This window comes from Urocampus carinirostris, chromosome 3, assembly GCF_059441175.1.
Source record: "Urocampus carinirostris isolate Australia breed hairy pipefish chromosome 3, RoL_Ucar_1.0, whole genome shotgun sequence".
NCBI lineage: Eukaryota > Metazoa > Chordata > Actinopteri > Syngnathiformes > Syngnathidae > Urocampus > Urocampus carinirostris.
In genome coordinates, this window is record NC_142351.1 from 16,532,704 (window position 1) to 16,553,852 (window position 21,149).

At 41.2% G+C, this 21,149-nt stretch overlaps 2 protein-coding genes across 3 annotated transcripts; one reads left to right on the top strand and one right to left on the bottom strand.

The window, feature by feature from the left end:
* The first annotated feature begins 385 nt into the window (after window positions 1–385).
* On the top strand, window positions 386–6,963 carry LOC148368942 (ATP synthase F(1) complex catalytic subunit beta, mitochondrial). The gene is made up of 10 exons (XM_088330858.1): window positions 386–552; window positions 2,511–2,690; window positions 2,771–2,945; window positions 3,031–3,152; window positions 3,234–3,418; window positions 4,509–4,667; window positions 4,735–4,857; window positions 6,118–6,330; window positions 6,410–6,611; window positions 6,689–6,963. Exons 1-10 carry the CDS (start codon window positions 450–452, stop codon window positions 6,784–6,786), a joined length of 1,560 nt encoding a protein of 519 aa, XP_088186984.1. The 5' UTR covers window positions 386–449; the 3' UTR covers window positions 6,787–6,963.
* Window positions 6,964–8,206: 1,243 nt separating this feature from the next.
* LOC148368943 (retinol dehydrogenase 7-like) lies at window positions 8,207–20,864 on the bottom strand. Of its 2 annotated transcripts, none has more exons than XM_088330859.1 (5): window positions 20,708–20,864; window positions 14,360–14,686; window positions 11,045–11,303; window positions 10,801–10,964; window positions 8,207–9,309 (listed from the first exon to the last, which is right to left on the bottom strand). In XM_088330859.1, exons 1-5 carry the CDS (start codon window positions 20,832–20,834, stop codon window positions 9,086–9,088), a joined length of 1,101 nt encoding a protein of 366 aa, XP_088186985.1. In that variant the 5' UTR covers window positions 20,835–20,864; the 3' UTR covers window positions 8,207–9,085. The 2 variants fall into 2 exon arrangements, with proteins under 2 accessions (XP_088186985.1, XP_088186986.1); XM_088330860.1 differs by having other exon boundaries at window positions 14,360–14,674; window positions 20,708–20,818.
* Window positions 20,865–21,149: the final 285 nt, after the last annotated feature.

Sequence of the window (21,149 nt, forward strand, 5' to 3'; positions counted from 1 at the left end):
AGGGTGTCCCCTGCCCACTGCCCGAAGACAGCTGAGATGGGCTCCAGCACCCCTGCGACCCTACTGAGGATAAGCGGTGCAGATAATGGATGGATGGATAATTTTCATTGGTGCTCATTGTGACAACTGATATGTGGTGTGTGCTGTCCATCAAACAAACAAGGTATCGTTGAACCGGCCACCCCCAAGCTGCAGGATCACCTATAGGTAAGTGTCTTAGAATGACCTAAATATTTTAATGAATACGATGTATTATCACATGTTATACTACCGCCAGGTACGTTCTAATTTTTCGGTGACCATTAGGAACGAGCCGGGAAGGAAGAATCTTAGACGCATGCGCAGGAAACACCTACGTTGCACAGCACGCATGCGCAGTTGGTTTAGTAACTCCTTTCTATAAAGCCGCGAGTTCCACTTGTCCCATTCCACCTTCAGCCATTTTGATCATGTTGGGAGCCGTGGGACGCTGCTGCACCGGGGCTTTGCAGGCTCTCAAGCCTGGGGTTCAACCCCTCAAGTCTCTTATCGGCTCACCGGCCGTCCTTTCGCGTGAGTCCCTTCCGGTTGGATTTCTTTGAACGAAATTGCACAAGCAAAAGACGCAAAACTGCGGGCCCATGAGAGCTCTGCTAACGTTAGCCCCAGCTAGCTACAAGCTAGTTGCCCTCTGTAGCTACTCGACAGACATTTTGATTCATTCGTCAAAATATAGTTAACATAAGGGTTCCATACAATTGCCACCAATCTAGAAAATGTTGTTATTTGACATTCTTTTGATATTGCATGTTTCTATCGGTGGTCTGACAGTGTTCTTTTGAGCTAGCACCAATGACCTTACTCAAATGACATGAGGTGGCTGTTCGACTAGCTTGGAGTTGCAGATATCCCCTGTTTAGGCTTCATTGTATTCCCAACGGTTTTGTCCTTTGAGTCATCTAGTATGATCTATACATCGTAAAAAATGCTTTTTGCATCGTTTATGCAAGAGTGCATGTCGTTGGAACTACAATGATTTTACACATAAACTATTCATTCATTTGAAAAATATTTATAGTATTATGCATTCACTGAGTGTTAATCTTGGATGAATTGTGCCAAAACACTACAGTGGATTTTGAGTTATTTTTTTTCTATACTGGTTCATTTTTATATACCGTATTCCTGTACAACGCGCACCCCTGAGTTGTGATGAAAAAGCGATATCATTTTTGTTTCACCTTTCATCTCAAGCTAAACAGTATAAGTCATAAAAGAGAGGTTCGGTCGATATGGGTTTTTCAGGGTCGATATGAATTGTATTAACAGGAGGCCGATAATATCCATCCATTATCCTCACCGCTTATCCTCAGTAGGGTGGTGGGGGTGCTGGAGCCCATCCCAGCCAGACTCTGGCAGTGGGCAGGGCACACAGACGGACAACTCACTCGCTCATTCACACCTAGGGACAAATTAGACCGGCCAATTAACCTGACATGCATGTTTTTGGAATATGGGAGGAAACTCACGCAAGCATGGGGAGAACATGCAAAGTCCACACAGGAGGTTCGATTTCATGACCTCAGAATTGCCGCACACTTGCTAACCACTGTGCCGCTGTTCTAGCTGATAACATAATAATGCTAAAAGATATAAAGAATATTTGTTAAAAATATGAATAAAACTTTAATAGCTCTCTGAAAATTTAACTCAATGTGACTAATAAGCGTGTCATACCTCAGTAGTCTTCCATAGCCACACAACACACTGTCGGAATGTCACAAAAGTCTGATTTATACATTTGTTTACCCTGGGAAATCCAATAAAACTATGGTTTTCTGGTTACAGCGATCAGTGAACAACAACGTATAACTAACATTTTCAATTAAGGCTACTATAGCCTGCAACATAAAGCGTAATCGTGTACAACTAGTCGTGGTAAATACTTAGGTGTCTAGCTACATTAGGTCACCTCCATTGTTGGTGATATTCGTAAGAATGTCTTAAACTCATTCAGCCAACAAATGTTTTTGTTTCTATCGAAAGCAAAGCCTTGAGAGCATGGGAAAATGGGAGTTTGCGCTCACTTAAAGGAGAGTGTGACACCGATGGTGTCTGCTTCCGTGTGTGCGCCGTTGCACGTTGACATTTTTCTCATTATTTCAGTCAAGGGTAGTCACAAAGAAGGTTGGAGAGAAACAAAGACCGTAAATGCGGATGTGAAAAAAATAGCGAATATGAAAAGCCTGGAGCGAGAGCCCTAACTCTGGGAAGTGGGCTTCCTGTTTCAGTCGCTCCACCCCGGTCCCTTATCCTATCAGATGTTGTGCAAATGTGAGTGCTATTGCAGATTGCTAAAAGTCACTCAAATGTGGTAATCCGCTCTAAAACCCCATGTACAATGTGCACCCAAAGTTTGAGTTCTTTCAGGTTCAAAAATGTGCAGAGTTTTCTCACATTCAGTACTCAATGGCGTGCAATGTGAAAGCTATGTCTGTGGTGTAAATTGATCTGCGTGTTGTTTCTCACAGGTAGAGACTATGTTGCGCCCGCCGCTGCTGCTGCTGCCAGTGTTGCCACTGGACGCATCGTGGCCGTCATTGGTGCTGTGGTGGACGTCCAGTTCGATGAGGGTCTTCCACCCATCCTCAATGCCCTTGAGGTCGCTGGCCGAGAGTCTAGGCTGGTTCTGGAGGTGGCACAGCATCTTGGTGAGCAGTTATTAGAAATCGCAATTCCTACTGGCAGTATGTTGAGGTTTCAGACTCACTTAGAATTTTGCTTTGTGTAGGTGAGAATACTGTGCGCACTATTGCTATGGATGGTACTGAAGGTTTGGTCCGTGGACAGAAGGTTCTGGACACCGGAGCCCCAATTAGAATCCCAGTGGGTCCCGAGACCCTGGGTAGAATTATGAATGTCATTGGCGAGCCTATTGACGAGAGGGGCCCCATTTCCACAAAGCAGTAAGTTCACTCAGGGGACTGTTTGGCTTGAAGTTATAATGAAACGCCTAGCCAATGCCAAGGTTTCTTATTTTCTCTTTTGCAGGACTGCACCCATCCATGCCGAAGCACCTGAATTCACTGACATGAGCGTGGAGCAGGAGATTCTTGTTACCGGCATTAAAGTGGTCGACCTCTTGGCTCCCTATGCCAAGGGAGGAAAAATTGGTATGGTAAAATGAATTAAGCTCTGTTTTTGATTGGTGACGATACATTGTAAAACCTGGGTCTTTTTTCCTCCCACTTCAGGATTGTTTGGTGGAGCTGGTGTCGGCAAGACTGTGCTGATCATGGAGCTGATCAACAATGTGGCCAAGGCCCATGGTGGTTACTCTGTGTTTGCTGGTGTGGGCGAGCGGACCCGTGAGGGAAATGACTTGTACCATGAAATGATTGAGTCTGGTGTCATCAACCTAAAGGACACTACTTCCAAAGTGAGAATTGTGACAAGAACAGTAATCCCTCATTTTTTGCGAGGATTAACTTCTTGCAATAGTCAAAACCTGCCAAGTATAAGCTGACTTTTAAACACTGTACTATACTTTAAAACCAAATGACTAACCCACCTTACAGGCTCACGTATTTGTGTATCAAATAAAGTAGTGTCGTTTGTAAAGTTTTTTTTTCTTAAAAATATTCTCTAATATCAAAATATCTTCTTGCCTACTCTATTGACTTTAAAAGTTAGCCACAGATAACGTTGTCCTCGTGTGAACATAAGTGGAAAACAAATGTGGCGTGAAAATAACCGACTTGGACACGTGTAAAGATAAAGCATATTTTTATGGGAACCTGCCTTTAGACAAAAATGTTTGACCCCAAAATTATTGGCAATTTTTTGTGACATATTTGCAAAATAACTTTGTGTTAAAGCCATTATTTAAGGGGAAAAGTCAAAATGGGCCTCAATGATTTTGGTAACGAGGAGGGAGACAAGTTAAAAGTGATTTATTTGTTGATATGGAACACAAGTTCTGGCTTTATTGTTCCATAAATTTTTATCAAATCCTAACTTCACACTGTGAAATATAATGTGCTGGGAAATAATAAGCTTTTGTCTGGAAAGCAGGTTTGGCATGTTTTTTAATGTTTTTCAATATATGGCGTGGCTCGCTCTGAATAAAATAGAACACCAATTAAAATAAATATTTTGCTATTATGGCTCTTTTGATTAAAAGGTCCCAACTCCGGCTTTATCATGTGGAGAAGTTCAATTTTGCGGGCAATGGAGATAATCTTCCTCTGCATTGATCCTTTTTATGGGTCTAGAATGACTAACTCCTCATTGAAAAAAAATCTGTTCTTTGGTTAGTCGAGCTGTCTTGCGTATATGTACAACTTAAAACGCAGTGTTATTGATACAGGCATAAACTGGGCAAGGCCGACAGTTAAGCCAATCAGAATGCAGAACGCCATACACGGCAAATTCACATTGTAGTTAAACCGCAATGCATAAAAGCAGTGAGGGATTACTGCATTACCTAACTTGTTGTAGGGATTGATCTCACTCTATCCCACTGCTAGGTAGCACTGGTGTACGGTCAGATGAACGAGCCCCCGGGCGCTCGTGCCAGAGTGGCTCTGACTGGGCTGACTGTGGCCGAGTACTTCCGTGACCAGGAAGGTCAGGATGTGCTGCTCTTCATCGACAACATCTTCCGCTTCACCCAGGCTGGCTCAGAGGTCAGGCCAACATCGAAAAGGATTGGTCCTCAAGTTGAATTTCTTAACTTTGGGTTTGATTTGTCAGGTGTCCGCCTTGCTGGGTCGTATTCCATCTGCTGTGGGTTACCAGCCAACTCTGGCCACAGACATGGGTACTATGCAGGAGAGGATCACCACCACCAAGAAGGGTTCCATCACATCAGTGCAGGTATTTTTTTTTGTACAGCTTTTTATTAAGGCACAGCATAAAAATCAATCATCGGTTCACAAAAGAAAACTACAAACTCTTTGCACAAAAACAGCTGTACAATTGAATTATAAATGTTCCCGACATGTGAACATTACTTACCGTATTTTCCGCACTATAAGGCGCACCCCGAAAAAATGGTTTTTGGTCCTATTTTTGACATACATAAGACACACTGGATTATAAGGTGCTACAATCGGAACATGGACAAAACAGTCAGATAGTTCAGTCATACTTATTACCCCCTTAACATTCAGAAAGCTTGCAAAACGCAAATACGTGTCGTAGACGCGTGCGGATGCGGTGTCCTTACGATGTCACTCAAATGCATCATTTCAAATATCATTCGGAAGGTTAAAGTCTTGGGATTCAGGAAATGCCAACCATTCCTTAGTTTCTATTTTCTTTTTCGCTCGCAACTTTACTGTCCATATGACAATAAACACTTGGAATTTAGTTTAATTTAAAAATAGACACTCCATCCATTATCTGCACCGCTTATTACAGAAACATCGAGTTCAGTCTGAAACAAGATACAGGGATAATATAAAACCCGGAGTAGCTCACCAAAGTCGTTGTGTTCATAATAATGTGCAGCCAATGTCCTCTTATATCCGTGAGTGTAGTAAATCCAGGAGAGTAAAATATTTACAAATACAGTACAGAATAGAAAAATACTGTTTCCTCCCCCGCCGTAGTTTGACCTAACATGCTATTCACGTTCACCTTTTTCGGCCAATTGCAGGCTTTGTTTTGCCGTTTAAGCCAATGCCAGCCTGTAAATGATAAAAAGGATCCGCCCCTTGACCTCCGAATAACTTTAGACAATAGTGATCAATTCAAATGATTATTGACACATTGGTTAGCCAATGAAACGCCGGTTAATAAATCCCAGCATACACCGCGTACTACTTGGCGTTCGGGGGAAATCGAGTCGGCGGATGCAAGTTAGTTGGAAGACTTTGCGACTTAATGTTGATTCATAAATAAGGCGCACTGTATTATAAGGCGCATGGTCAGTTTTTGAAAAAAATAAAGGCTTTTAAGTGTGCCTTATAGTGCGGAAAATACGGTACTTTGTATTTCAATGTCCATATTTGGATTTCTCGAATACCATAACCTTAGTTTCTGATACCTTTATTGAGTTTATTTTATAAAACTGTTTTCACTTTATACGGCCAGTTTAAACAATCATGAAAAATGCTTCCTGGCTCCTGCTAGGCCATCTATGTGCCTGCTGATGATTTGACTGACCCCGCCCCTGCCACCACCTTTGCTCACTTGGACGCCACCACCGTGTTGTCCCGTGCCATCGCCGAGCTTGGCATCTACCCTGCCGTAGACCCTCTGGATTCCACCTCCCGTATCATGGATCCCAACATTGTCGGCGCAGAGCACTACGATGTTGCCCGTGGCGTGCAGAAAATCCTTCAGGTCTGTCAGTAGGACTTGAATTGATAAATGAATTGTTCCAGTTTACCCTAACTTATTTCTATTCTGTATTTGACTGCAGGACTACAAATCCCTTCAGGATATCATCGCCATCCTGGGTATGGATGAGTTGTCTGAGGAGGACAAACTCACTGTAGCCCGTGCGCGCAAGATCCAGAGGTTCCTGTCCCAACCCTTCCAGGTGGCTGAAGTTTTCACAGGCCACATGGGCAAGCTTGTGCCCCTAAAAGAGACCATTAAGGGCTTTAAGAGCATTCTTGGAGGTGAGGGTGATGAAGGCGCATCAAACCTTTTTAAATTACTAAGCAAAATTAATAACTTCTGAATGTTCTCATTTTAGGTGAGTACGATCCCCTGCCTGAGCAGGCCTTCTACATGGTGGGACCCATCGAGGAAGTGATCCAGAAGGCAGAGAAACTCGCTGAGGAGCATTCTTAAACCAACCAAAAGAAATAGATCTACAAATAAAACAAAATTTGAGCAGAGGTCCAGCACTTGGCTTACAAAATGTGTCCAAATACAAATACATCAGTCTTTTCATCTTTAAGAGTTCTATTTAATGTTCCCATCTGCAACACTTGGAGGAATTAAAAACATGTCTTTACACAAAATGTACACTGTATTTTTTTTTTAAGTAGTTAAGCTTCTGAGCACTTGATTGCACCTATGAGCCATATTAGCTATTTATAAGAGACAAACAACTAGCAAGTCCAGTTTGTGTAGTATGTTTTTTTTTTTTTTTTTTTTTTTTTTTTTTTTTTTTTTTAACCAAATTGTTACAAAACGATGAGTAACATTGCATTAGATACTTTAAATGATTCCAAATTGTTCTTTACACAACACAGGTTCACAAAAGGCATGCACATTGGCCTGGACATAATGTCTTTTGGATAAGGATTTCAGTATGGCTTGTAAAACCCTTTTCAATGAAGCCACAGTCAGGAGTATTGAGTGTCTTACTGAAAAACAGTAGTTCAGTAATTTAAAGAGTAATCAACCACTTGCCAGATTTCTGACACTAAAGTAGCATGATATTAACTAGTTAAAAATTACCATATGCTTAGTCGACCCCTTAAAACTGCTTTAAACTAGCCATATAATCTAAAGCAAGATAGACACTAACCTCGGTAAGCAGTGAAGCCTTGAAATTTTATGGCTTGTGCTATCTTGAGAGCTTGCAATCCAACATCTAGATAAGACACTAGATCTATTTTGTGTCTTCTTCAAACCACTCGAGACTTCCTTCACCATTTCTGGGTACTCTCAGACATTTCCGGTTTTCTCCAGGCATGGTGTGTAGCATAAAATATTAAGATTCATCACACTTAAACTAAATTCAGCGCACATTTTTGCCCCATTTCACTTTTTTGATGTTCCTGAACAAGACACCCCTCCCGACATGCTGCCTAGCATTTGCTACTGGTGACAAACGACCAAATATGCAAATGTAATCTGACCCCGGTATTTGAGTATTATATTTTATAATTGTTCAATTTAGCTTGGATGCAATTCATACGGTTGGGAGAAAATGAGTGTGCTCATACTCTGTGGTTGAGGTGAGGCTGCCATAAATGTATTTAGATCTGCTTTGTAGTGATGTATAAACATGCCCACCTGTCAGATAATCCTGGTCTCTCAAGGGTTGTTATGTAAAAATGCGATTAATGCAGGAATATTCACAAATCTTAGGAGACTAAAATTATAACCTTGGTTTATCAAGTCAGTGTCTGAAATAATGTCTGCCTGGACGCCCGGGGCGTGCATCTTTTACGTCGGGCGTACAACTTGCAAAACGTCTCCGCCTGGGTGGCAGACAACTTTTTAAAGAAAAAAAATTTTTTGGGACAGGATGGAATGGTAGCTTGTTACACACGTTTGCTTTATTTCAATTTCGAAATGTTAGTTAGTTTTGGAAATTTCGGTTCGTTTGGCAATTTGCATATTCTGCAGCCAATGATAAGCCTGCATCGAATAACTTCGTGCTTCGGGACATTCCCGAGCCTTATAAGGTCGTGCATTTGCATATCAATTTCCAAAATAGACGCACAGAGAACACAAGAGAAATGGTAAAGTGGTTAGGAATCAAGCCAAAACCTCAGCCCCAGAAGAAAGATTCAAAAGAAGCTAGCAAAATGTATGACGCTACAAAACGTAAACGTACATTAAGAGCATCATGGAAAGAGGAGTTCACGTGGCTTATAACAGATGAAGCAACGCAAACATTGCATGAATGATAATGAGTAAATACAGGTACATACTGATGGCAGATGGAAAGCAGTGATGTCATATACATGCAACGAATGTTATAAGTAGATTTATAATAAACATAATTTTAAAGTGCTGTTCTGTTATATATTCTGATCATCAATCCCTAATACTTTGCAACAATGGGTTTTTTTTTGCGATTAGTTGTCTTATTGTGTTCGAAGTTGTGAAAAATGGGGCAGGCATCTTTATGGTCTGGTAGGCAACTTTTTAGAGTGGTCTGCCCTGGTGTCCGGCAACTTTTTGTCATGAGTTTCAGACACTGATTAAGTGTTGGGACAATCCAGAAGGGTGCCATGTCGTAATGACTGTATATTTGCAAAGTTTTATTAATAATGCATTACAATACTCGTTACCAAGATAAGTATTTGCATTCAAGTTATGCGTTAGTCCCAACGCTGTATACTGCTGACTAAAAATTGCCACATTGTGAATGAACATGTGTAAAAATATTTATTACAATGCAGAGGTCTTATTTTCTTTGTTTGGCAATCGGAATGGCCTCTTTGGTGAGAATGTAGGCAGAGACGCAAGTCGGCATGTAGGACAGCGGCAGCCAGAACAATTTGGCGTCCCATCCCGGTGAGTATCGAGTGCGAGGTCGAATGGCCGATACTGCGTGTTCCATGCAGCTGACAACCTTCATAAGGTCTGCGTCCGATAGCTTCGCAACTTTGTCGGTGAGGAGAGCCAAAGCTGTAAGGTGGGATGAATACAGGTCAAACAACATCAATAAATGCCAGGGTAGGGACGCATTGGTTTTAAAAATTAGGCCACTGGCCTGGGCCTCGAGGCCGATTCAAACTGTTTTCATCTTTACATATATATATATATATATATATATATATATATATATATATATCCATCCATCCATTATCTGCACCGCCTATCCTCAGTAGGATCGTGGGGGTGCTGGAGCCCATCCCAGCTATCTTCGGGCAGTGGGCAGGGGACGCCCTCAACTGGTTGCCAGCCAATTGCAGGGCACAGGGACAGACAATTCGCTCGCTCATTCACACATAGAGACAATTTGGACCGGCCAATTAACCCGACATGCATGTTTTTGGAATGTGGGAGGGAACCGGAGTGCCCATAAGAAACCCTCGCAAGCACGGGGAGAACATACAAACTCCGCACAGGAAGGTTGGAAGCTGGATTTGAACCCATGACCTTAGAACTGTGCCGCACAGGCGCTAACCAACGCTCCGCCGTGCTGCCCCTATATATATATATATATATATATATATATATATATATATATATATTAAAAATGTATGTGTATGTATACAGATTCGTTTCAGCGAATTAGTTTTCAAATGCTCAGAATAAATGATGCAAAATATATATTTGCACTTAATTTGATGTTCAGCTTTATGGTTTATCTGTAGTATTTATGTCGTATTACTGCAATTGTATTTCTATGCTGCGTTTCGAGTTTCTCTGTAGTAAGTTTGTCGTATATCTCTAGTATTTTTGATGTATTACTGTAGCATTTTTGCACTATTATTTTTGTATTGTGTCTGGAGTAGTATTTTGTATTATAGTATGTTGATTTTGATTTTCATAGTAATTTATAGTAATAATCTATTCTCAATTTAAGCAAAATAATTCAATAGGCGCTTGTTTTTATGCACTACCGTTGCTATTTAGGTTTGTAGTATTTTTGTGATGGTTTTTAGTAGACACAACCCAAAAAAATTTTCCAATAAGTATTTCATTTACTATTTTATACATATGCCAGGCCGCCAGGAGATCATATTTGGCAGCTTGGAGTGGTCGGTGGTCGGGAAGCTTAGGGTTGGGGTTAGCAGCTGCAGTACTCTATTTGGCCACCAGAAGGTGTTCAGACCCCCCATGAAACCCAGCTAAAGACACTCGCGGACTGTGTAAATGATCACAAGAATTGCTAGCTGCTTTGGAGCCTATATGGCACACACACACACACACACACACACACACACACACACACACACACACACACACACACACACACACACACACACACACACACACACACACACACATATACACAATCGCTCGCGTTAGGTTTTTTAAAATAGTTTAGATTATATAGATTAGATATTGCCATGATATTTTTCGTGTCGTCATTAGCCGGGCCGGATTAAAACGCATACATGTGGCCCACAGGCTGTAGTTTGCCCACCCCTTGCATTAAGCCATACTTACACTTTTGAAGATATTCATGTCCATAGTCGTCTCTGACCTCTTGGGGCATTTTGTCCCACACCCCTTTAATACTCTTACTGAGTATTCCTGCATCGGTCACATTTGTTTTGAAGAAGCCGGGTTCAATGCACAAGACTTTTACCCCAAACGGTGCCATATTTAATCTGAGGGGGAGGAAAAAAATATCGTTTTCAAAATATCTGTTAAATGGCCTCCAGACTGCATAACATCGACTATGTTTCACCTGAGGCTGTCATTGAAAGCTTCCACGCCATACTTGGAGACGCAGTAAGGTCCTCCAGTAGGACTAATTCTTCCGAAGACACTTGCCACGTTAACCACCCTGCCTTTTGCCTTCTTGATGAGCGGCAGGACACTGAGAGTTACGGCAATCACACCGTTTAAATTCACATCCAGCATTGACGTGTAGTCGTCAATGGTAAGCCAATCGCACGGGGCCGAGGGGACGGCCACGCCTGCATTGTTCACCACCGCCCACAGGCCTGGTGGGACCACAAGAGAAAGTATGAGTTGATTCATTATACGTGTGGCTCTGCATTTAGACCAGAGGTCTCGAATGTGGTGCTCTAAAGACAGCTGAGGTGCCCGTCGACCTGTCTTGAAAAGAACTCTGGGTCATTGTGGTTTTCTAGTAAAATTATATTTTTATTATATGACTGAGAGTGATTGACCTTATTTCCAACAACAACTTTGGGCAGTGAGCGGATGACACCCTGGACTGATTGCCAGCCAATTACTGGGCTGGAAAGGTTATTGCTTTTAACGTACAACATTTTAAAAATTGTTTTTCAAATTTGAGTTGTTTTAAAAACAGATTAGCACATCCATCCATCCATTATCTGCACCGCCTATCCTCAGTAGGGTCGCGGGGGTGCTGCAGCCCATCTCAGCTTCCTTCGGGCAGTGGGCAGGGGACACCCTGAACTGGTTGCCAGCCAGTCGCAGGGTAAACAGGGACAGACAATTCGCTCGCTCATTTACACCGAAGGACAATTTGGACCGGCCAATTTACCTGACATGTATATTTTTGGAAACATGATATGGATCGTCTGTCATGAGTTCAAGTTTCGGTTGTAATCCATCCATTATCTGCACCACTTATCCTCATTAGGGTCGCGGGTGTGCTGGAGCCCATCCCAGCTATCTTCAGGCAGCCAGTCGCAGGGCACCCAGGAGACAGACATCTCACTTGCTCATTCACACCTAGGGACAATTTGGAATGTGGGAGGAAACCGGAGTGCCCGGAGGAAACCCACGCAAGCACGGGGAGAACATGCAAACTCCACACAGGAGGTTCGATCTCATGACCTCAGAACTATGCTACACACGCGCTAACCACTGCCCCCCCCGTGCTGCCCAGAAAGAATTATATTGTATGATTTTTGTATTTTCATAATGTCATTTGAATCCATCCATCCATTTTTCTCGGATTATCCATAGTTACGAGCTCCTTCAACTGGCTCCTCTATGCGGAGGAGGAGCACTGAGTTCCTCCTGGATGGCTGAGCTTCTCACCCTGTCTCTAAGGGAGAGCCCGGCCACCCTGCGGAGGAAATTAATTTCAGTCGCTTGTATCCGGGAAATCCAAACTCCCGGAGTACCCTCCACAGAGCTCCAGAGAGACGCGGTCGAGAGGCCTTCTGCAAGTCCACAAAACACATGTTGACCGGATAGGAAAACTCCCCTGCACTCTCGGAGACCCTGCAGCTGGACCCCGTGAGTGATGGCCTGGCCACCATGCGCTTGCCAGCAAACCCCACCTCCGTGCCTGGCTCCAGAGGGGGGGCCTGGTGACGCACGTCCGGGCAGGGGTAATCGATTCCCTATGTTTTTTTCCCGTCATAAGGGGTCTGCGAGCTCCGCTTTGTCTGGCCCCTCACCGAGGACCTGTTTGTCATGGCATGAAGCCTCAGACGGCATACAGTTTTTAGCTGGATTCCTTTTGCAATATGAAGCTGTTTCATATCAAAGAAATGTATTGTAAAATACAGTACAACTATGTGAAAAAAAACATCTTAAAAGAAGCATAATTATCTGCAAATAGAAGAACTTTTGACTCTGGAAATGTTTTAGCTGAAAATTTGCAGTGAAAAGCCGTTTGGATCATACATAATGTCGATTTTTTTTGTCCATTTAAAAAAAAAATGTTCCCAGCCTTTCACTTGATCTTGGGGGAACCTCTAAGAGCAAGATGGCAGACATACATTTCAGCTCCCCTCAGGTGATTGACTTCACATAGGGTTTCATTTGGCTTTAGGAAGTTAAAATTGAAAGAGAAGAGTTCATTACATTCCCTTTTACTGTAACGAACAGACTTTAAGCCGCGTAATTCCAAACGTGTTGTTTTTGCAGCGATGCGGGTGGAAGTTTTCTCGACCAGTAGGCGCTAAATAATACACTTTACATGCAAAAGGTCCCCGGTTCAAGATAGGGTGGAATCATTAGTTGTCCTGGAGAGAGATGGGCGCCACCAGGCTGTACTTGCCCAAGACACACTACAGGAAATGGTGCCCCCATGACCCTAAGGCAGGGGTGTCAAACTCATTTGAACTCTGGGGCCATACGATAGAAAAAACATTCTGTTGGGGGCCGGACTAGTAGATTAAAGAGAAAGAAAAAGCGAGATAAAGAAATAAGAGAAAGAGGGAGGGAAAAGGAGAGAGGGCGGGACAAAGAAAGAAAGAACGTGAGAGAGGGAGAGAGCGTGAGAAACAAGAGATAAAAAGTCGTGAAAGAGGGGGAGAAGGAAGGGGGAGGAAGAAAGAAATCCAAAGAGAAATAGAAAGACAGAAGGAGAGAAAAGAAAGCGTGAAGTGTAGGAAGAGAGAGAAAAGTTAAAAAGGAAGTCAGAGCAAAATAAGTTAAAAAGACACAGAGAGAGAAAGAGACAAAGAGCAACAAAGGAAGAGAAAAAGAGAGACATAGAGAGTGAAAGAGACAGAGAGTGGGAGAAAAGGGGTGGAAAAGAGAGAGAGGGATAGAGAGAGGGAAAGGCAAGCAAAGTGTCTTTGTTCGAGGCACCTGGCTTTGGCAACATCAAGTTGACATATGCCAACCTGCAGCTTGTTTTTCTCTTGCGTTTCTCTGAGTGTTGTCTCGCGGGCCGGATTCAATCCCTTGGCGGGCCTGATCTGGCCCGTGGCCCGCCTGTGCCCTGAGGTATTCACCCACCACTGCTATATATTATTATTTTAGGACGTGCAGTTCTCCAGAAGCCAAACGTCTGGATTAAAACTATTTGATGTACAATGCTGTCATCTCTTGGTGAAGTTATAAAGAGTGAAGAGGATGGGTCTCAAACTCAATTGAGTTGGGGGCCGCTGAAGCTAGGATTCGGGTGAGGTTGGCCCAAATGGTGTTGAACAAATCAATGCTGATAAAAACATACAGCTGTTCTTAAAGGGACAGTGTTGTGGTGATTAGGGCATCTACCCATATACCAACCCTGAGTTTGAGGACCCATCATAAATCCATTTTAACAAATCTTGTTTCAAAATAAGTCGTACTTGCTTATTTTGCACCACATCTGTATACTCACCTCGCTGTCCCACTTTGTTTTTAATCAAAGCAGCGACTTTTTCCACACTTTCTTTCTTTCGAACATCGAGATGCGCAGTGGTCAAGTTTCCTGAGCACGACTTCTTCAGTTCTTCTTCTCCTTTTTCGGTGTAGCAGCCGGCGATGACTCGGAAGCCCAGCTTGTCCAAGTGACGGGCCAGCAGGTTTCCGAAGCCTGAGTCGCAGCCGGTTACGTAGACATATTTGTCGGCCTTGTCGGGGACCCTGGCCAGCTCCCTGAACCAGCGGTACACGTAGTACACCACCACCAGTCCCAGGAGGTACAAATACATGCCTGCGGGAGAAGCTGGCATTCAACATTGTGTTAATACAGGCAGGACCGGCCTTCATGGGGCCCTAAGCAAAATTAGATTTGGGGGCCCTATTATTTGATAATTTGCACATCTACTAGAACTCAATCCATGTTCTACTCCAGTGGTGGGCAACTATTTGGAGTCAGGGGCCGCATGTGACATGTTATATTTCTTTTTAATGATTAATTTCATCAAATTGGGTTTGAAACGACCACAATTTGAGCAAAATAATATATTGGGTCACTCTTTTAAGCTTTTCATTTGTTATTTCGTTTTGAAGTATTACTGTAGGTTTTTAAGTCAAGTCAAGTCATTTTTATTTGTATAGCTCTTAATCACAAAGAGCCTCAAAGGGCTGCACAGGTTATTGCACAGACTATTATTTCAGACTATAATTATACCATCCCCTGATCTGAAACCAACATGAGGGCGAGGAAAAACTCAAAAACCTCAACATGAGGAAAATGAAGAAGTCAGATTTGTAAGTTCTGTGTTTTTTTGTAGTGTTACTGTACTTTTATTTTTGTACTATTTTTGTCGTATTTCTGAAGTAATTTCTATGTAGTATTTCCATAGTAGTAATTTTTAGTATTTCTGTAGTACATTTGTTGCATTTCGAAAGTAATTTTTTTTGTGTGTATCCGTAGTATTTTTGTTTTACAGTAGTTTTATGATTATGGTATTTGGTAGTATTACTGAAGTATTTTTTTCTTGTATTTTTGTGCTATCTCTGTTGTATTTGGTAGTATTATCATATAAGAGCGTTTGTTGTATATCTGTAGTATTTCTGTAGTATTTTTTTTTTTTTTTTTGTGATTTTTCCATCGGATAATTTTTTGTAGTATCGCCATACAGTACATCTGTTGTAAACCACCTCAGTAGTACTTTTGTAGTAACATTTCTCTAGTAGTTTTTTTATGTTATAGTATTATCTATTTATATTTTTTTAGTATTTCAGTAGAAGTACAATTCATGATTTTCCAAATCAGTATTTTAGTAGTATTTTTGTAGATTTTTTGCAGTATTTATATAGTAGTAATTTTCTCACATTTCTTTAGTATATTTGTAATATTACTGTAGTCGTCTTTTGGAGGTATTTTTGGAGTAAAAAATTCTGCAGTAGTATTTTGTAATATCGTATGACTGTAGTAGTATTTTTTAGTAAATCCATACTATTTTTTTATTTTCAGAATGAAAGCATAATAATTTACATACGAGGTCCCTGTTTTTAGGCACTATATTTGATATTTATTTTTGTAGTTAAGTGTAGTATTTTTGTTGTATTTCTGTAAAAGTATTTTTGAGTAGACACACAAAGTGACAATGGGGACAATGGTGGTTACGTTGCAATAATAATAATGCAATGAAAAAGAATAGTGCATTGTAACAATAGCGCAATGCAAATAAATGGGTGGGTTGATCCCTATAACACTGGGACATCATTGGGCAAGTATATATACTATATAGTATATATGTGTGTGTTTATATAATTGAAAATGCATAATTGCATTGAAATACTGCTACAATGAACATTATAAAGGAATCAAGTTTATTTAGCTTTGAAACCTTATCCATCCCACAGTTTGGTGGTATAGTACCTGATTTTAGCTAACCTGCATTGGCTCCCTGTTAGCTTAAGTTGTGATTTTAAGGTTCTGTTAGTAGTATACAAAATCATGCATAGACTTGCTCCCTCATATCTTGCAGATTTAATTCCCCCTATGTTCCGGCCTGGAGCCATCGCCCTGAAAATGCTGGTCTTCTAGTGATCCCAAGAGCCAAGAAGAGAGCCGCAGGTTAGAGAGCGTTCTCCATTCAGGCCCCGGTGGTGTGGAATGCTCTGCCCTCTGAGATTCGATCTGCAACCTCAGTGGAACTGTTTAAATCTAGGCTTAAAACACACTTAGATTCTATAGCTTGTAAATGATCTATATTTCCTGTTTACCATATCTGTGTATTAATTGTTATTGCAACATCCATTGCAGCCTGGTCATCCTGGAAGGGGATGAGGTCCCTTCTCAAGGTTTCTTCATTCACCTCATGTTGAGGTTTTTGAGTTTTTCCTTGCACTCATGTAGGTTTTAGATCAGGGGGTGGTGTGATAATCTGTGGTCTGTGCAGCTCTTTGAGACTTCTTGTGATTAAGGGCTATACAAATAATTAGACTTGACTTGACCTGACTTAATTTGTTATTTTGATTAATCGGTTTTCAGCTATTAGGTCCTGGGAAAATTCGCTCAACATGCAAGCCATCCTAGATTGGAGCAAGATCTGGGAATGGATTAACCTCGCATAATGGATGTATCACTGTATCACAAAATCTTCTTGGAGATTTTTAGGATACTTAATTCCTTAATTCCAGTCATTGACATCAATATTTAAATACTGGAATGTGGTTGGCGCCGATCCGTCACTTCACAGATATTGTAATCAACAGCCATTGTGGTAACTAACATTTTTGGTCAAAGCACTCTTTTGATTCGTTAATTCTAGACACTTCGACATTTTGCCACATTTGGCCCGCGTTCCATGAGTTTGACACATGTGTTCTAAAGAACACCATCACAAAATAAATATATTTTCCCTCACCCATCTCTCCATTTTCAAACAATTCCGAAAAATCTCTAGGGGGCCACCAGGGCAGCGCTAAAGAGCCACTTGCTGCTCTCGGGCCGCAAATTGCTGACCCCTGTGTTAGCAAATAGCAAATTGGAGCTAATAAATAGTAAACTTTGAACTTTTGCATTCAAACAATCTGGAAGGTCATGAGGTTGACTTGTTAATGTTTAACTCAAGGGTGGGCAAACTATAGCCCGCAGGCCACATGCTTTTTAAACCGGCCCACTGAACGAAAATAATAAAAAAATATACAAGTGATATTTAAAGGTAATTAAAATAGTACAAATAAAAACTGTGTTGTGATTTTAGTGCCACCTGCCCAGTGTCCCTTTGAGTGTCACCAGAAATACTGTATATTTTTTCATGAAGTACTATTGTGTAGTTCAAAATCAAAATCAAGAACCGGCAGCTAGTATCTGCAGTGAGGATTCTAACTAAGATGAAAAGTTTGATCACATTACCCCGATTTGAGCTAACCTGCATAATGTCACCCCCCTCTACGTGAGGTAAAATGAGTAGAAATTTCTCGACCTGCGAGTATTTAAAATAAATACACATTTATATGATAGTTCATGTGATTTTGCTAATCATTTAAATCAATGTATATGTTTTTTATGAATAACATTGTTGTACCAGTACGCGGCACTGAAAAATATACGCTGTCCCTTTAAAACACAACCTTGGTCGATTATGGATTATTTATTACGAATTGATTACTTTATTTTCATATGAATCCTTTTTAGGTCTTATTTTGTGTAGGATATTTAAGAAAACTGATATTTGTAAACTGCCTTGTGACTGGCTGGCAACCAGTTCTGGGTGTCCCCTGACCACTGCCCGAAGATAGCTGGGATGGGCTCCAGCACCCCCGAGACCCTACTGAGGACAAGCGGTGTAGATAATGGATGGGTATTTATAAACATCGGTAGATTTTAATCCAAACATTTTTGCAAAAAACCCAATATGGCCCAATCTCATCCAGACTCTAGCTCCAGCGGGTAATTTAAATTGAGTTAGAGTACTTAAACCCAAACGATCAAATTCAGTGCTTGAAAACATGGAAGTAATATGTTATTATGCTTTTTTTCTGAGTGTTTTTCAGATCAAATTATTGTCATGATTACCGATGTGAGTCACCTGTGCCCGCTCATCTGGCGCCAACTGCCACGGGTTCTGATTGGTTCCCTGTCAGTATTTGAACCCAGTCCTGTCTGTCTCCCCTGTTGTCAGTCCGTCTGCAAACCTCAGTTTATACTAGGCAAGCCCTTTTCAACCCCGACTCCCACCTGTCCTGTTTTTGCTCCCTTCTGTTTCTGGCCACGACCGGTTTTTCTCCCGACCACGTCTGCTATCCCGTCCCAGCTTACGACCCTTTTTGTCCCCGACTACGTCTACTCTCCCGTTCTGGCTTACGACTTGTTTCTGACCCCGACCACGTCTTTCTCTCCCAGTCCCAGCTACCGACACATTTTTCCGTCCCTGACACTGCCATCGCTCGCTACAGAAGATCCACTTCCGTGTTAGAATCACAGTCCGAGTACGAGAGCTACTTGCTTCCCGCGTCCAGCGAACACCGGATCGTGGGCGCAGCCCTTACCTTTTCCGTCAATAAAACTTGTGAAAAACGTAACGCAATTGGGTCCTGTTTCTGTTATTGTCCTGACAATTATCCTATTTATAATAAATATATAAAATGAAATACAACATGTAGATGTAGATGGCCTCATGTATTTTTTTTCATAAATACAAATTAGAAACATTTTATAGGTCTACATGATCTTTCATTCCTCATGCATCACTGAGGTATCGGATTTGAGGCTATCAGCAGATCCAAAGAATTAAATCAATCTTTTTTTTTTTTTGCTCATTGCTTGGCCCCCAACCAAATTTTTTAACCCAATGTGGCCCGCTAAACAAAAACCTTGCCCACCTCGGCTCCAGATTGATTTCACATAGGGTTTCATTTGGCTTTAGGAATTCAAAATTGAAAGAGAAGAGTTCATTACATTCCCTTTTACCGTAAGTAACAGACTTTAAGCCGCACAATTCCAACCGTGTGGTTTTTGCAGCGATGCGGGCAATGTGCACATTTTCATACCTGTCAACATGTACGTTTTTCCGTACAAAGTACGTTTATTATGCATTTCAAGACGTGTACGACGTACAAGAAAATCTGTACGGAAAAACGCAAATTTGTCAATTATGGGTACCATCTGGTATCACCGACTATCACGAAACGGCAAATCAATCAAGTCAAACCAGTTCGCCGCGGTAGCCTTTATCTCGTTTTTTTTTCATTGCAACACAGCGAGCGATTTGATGCTACTGTGCGCATGCGTCTGCCGCCTCGGATTTCATGTCGTAGTTGTGTAGTGAAAGGAAGTCCGTCTCTTTTTAGAGAACCGGCTTTTTCGGCTTAACTCATTAACGGCTCACTCGCTTTGATGCATTATATTACGAATTATTTTGTTGTATAAAGAGTTTAAGAAAAAACAGGGAAGCATAAAAGGAGAAAATGAAAAAGACAGGTTTGTGGTTTTCCCTTTAATCAGTATATTACCAACAATAATTGAATGCAGAAAATGAATTAATAATTTGAATAAGAAAATGTACTGTTCTACTTAATTATATTTGCATGTATTTTTTTCCTTCTACAGTGAACGTCCAAGCTACTTCATTTTTGAACTTTTTTTTATAATAAACGTCATTCATGTCGAGCAACTCAGTATCCCACAACAAAATGTTAATTAACACTATATATGACATAACGAAACACATGTACAATATAAGATGATAAACTACATAAATAAACACGTTTGAAAAAAAAAAATAGTGTAAGATTTTTTTTGTATTTTGTAAGGGAAAATACGACAGTTTGTAAGGGCATGGAGCCGTGGAGGTTGACAGGTATGCATTTTTTCTGTTTTATGCATTGTTACTAGTGTCGCTGCTGATTTACCAGTATGTGTTTTTTAACCAGCGTTGTGTTACTTGTGTTGTTATGTATTGGTGCTTTTTCTTCATGTGTGTTTGTTATCAAAACTTGGAAACTCTTTCTGTCTTTGTAGATATGTCATCATTCAACGCAGGAGCATGTGGCTTAAAGTCAATTAAGGTTATGTGAGTACAAAATGTTTCCTCCTATAAAAAAAAAAAACAATGGGTGCAACTCCTAGTCTGGAAATGACCGTAGTAATGAGTAACAAAACCAATTCTCATCCACTATATCTGAATAAATAGGACTATAACACAGAAACTGTAGTTACTTTAAGAAGAAATAGGTTGATTGCGGCACTAAATGTACCGAAAAAGGCAGTTTCAATTCCCACCAAGCAATGAACCCATACTTTCTAAGCATGTTAGCAAGAAAAAGGAAGACATAGAAAAAGTCTTACCGTTCACGGAGTAGGCCGAGAGCAGTGCGTGTGGCTTGAATATGGAGCTGTCCTCTGCCCTATTAATCTCTAATCTTTTACAGCCTTTGAAGCACACACCCCCTTTTCTCCACCATTTTTTTGACATCAGACTTTCCACAAAGTGCCCCTAGCTGTTAAAGTAGCAACACATGGCAGCGTGAAAGAAAAATACGATAGCGTGGCAGGGATTATTTGTTTTAAACGTCAAACTTTTGAATTTGGTCACAATTTAGACAGGCAATTTCTTAAACATCCTGGGATGTAAAAAAACTTGAAATGGTACAGCCGGCAGGATTTGTTTGTTTATTTTGGCTTCCTCTTTTGACCAGCTGTAACCTGCACAGTTCAGTGGACAGAAAACTCAAAAAGTATTGGAAACAGCAGGGGCAATTCCGTTTGTGTCATTTAAAAAGACAAACGA

Coding starts and splice junctions, on each gene's coding strand:
- LOC148368943 (XM_088330859.1), bottom strand. CDS start 20,834: ATGTCAAAAAAATGGTGGAGAAAAGGGGGTGTGTGCTTCAAAGGCTGT. Junction 14,687..20,707: donor CTCGGCCTACTCCGTGAACG/GTAAGACTTTTT, acceptor GTTGAATGCCAG/CTTCTCCCGCAGGCATGTAT. Junction 11,304..14,359: donor AAACAAAGTGGGACAGCGAG/GTGAGTATACAG, acceptor TGGTCCCACCAG/GCCTGTGGGCGGTGGTGAAC.
- LOC148368942 (XM_088330858.1), top strand. CDS start 450: ATGTTGGGAGCCGTGGGACGCTGCTGCACCGGGGCTTTGCAGGCTCTC. Junction 3,419..4,508: donor TAAAGGACACTACTTCCAAA/GTGAGAATTGTG, acceptor TCCCACTGCTAG/GTAGCACTGGTGTACGGTCA. Junction 6,331..6,409: donor GCGTGCAGAAAATCCTTCAG/GTCTGTCAGTAG, acceptor ATTTGACTGCAG/GACTACAAATCCCTTCAGGA.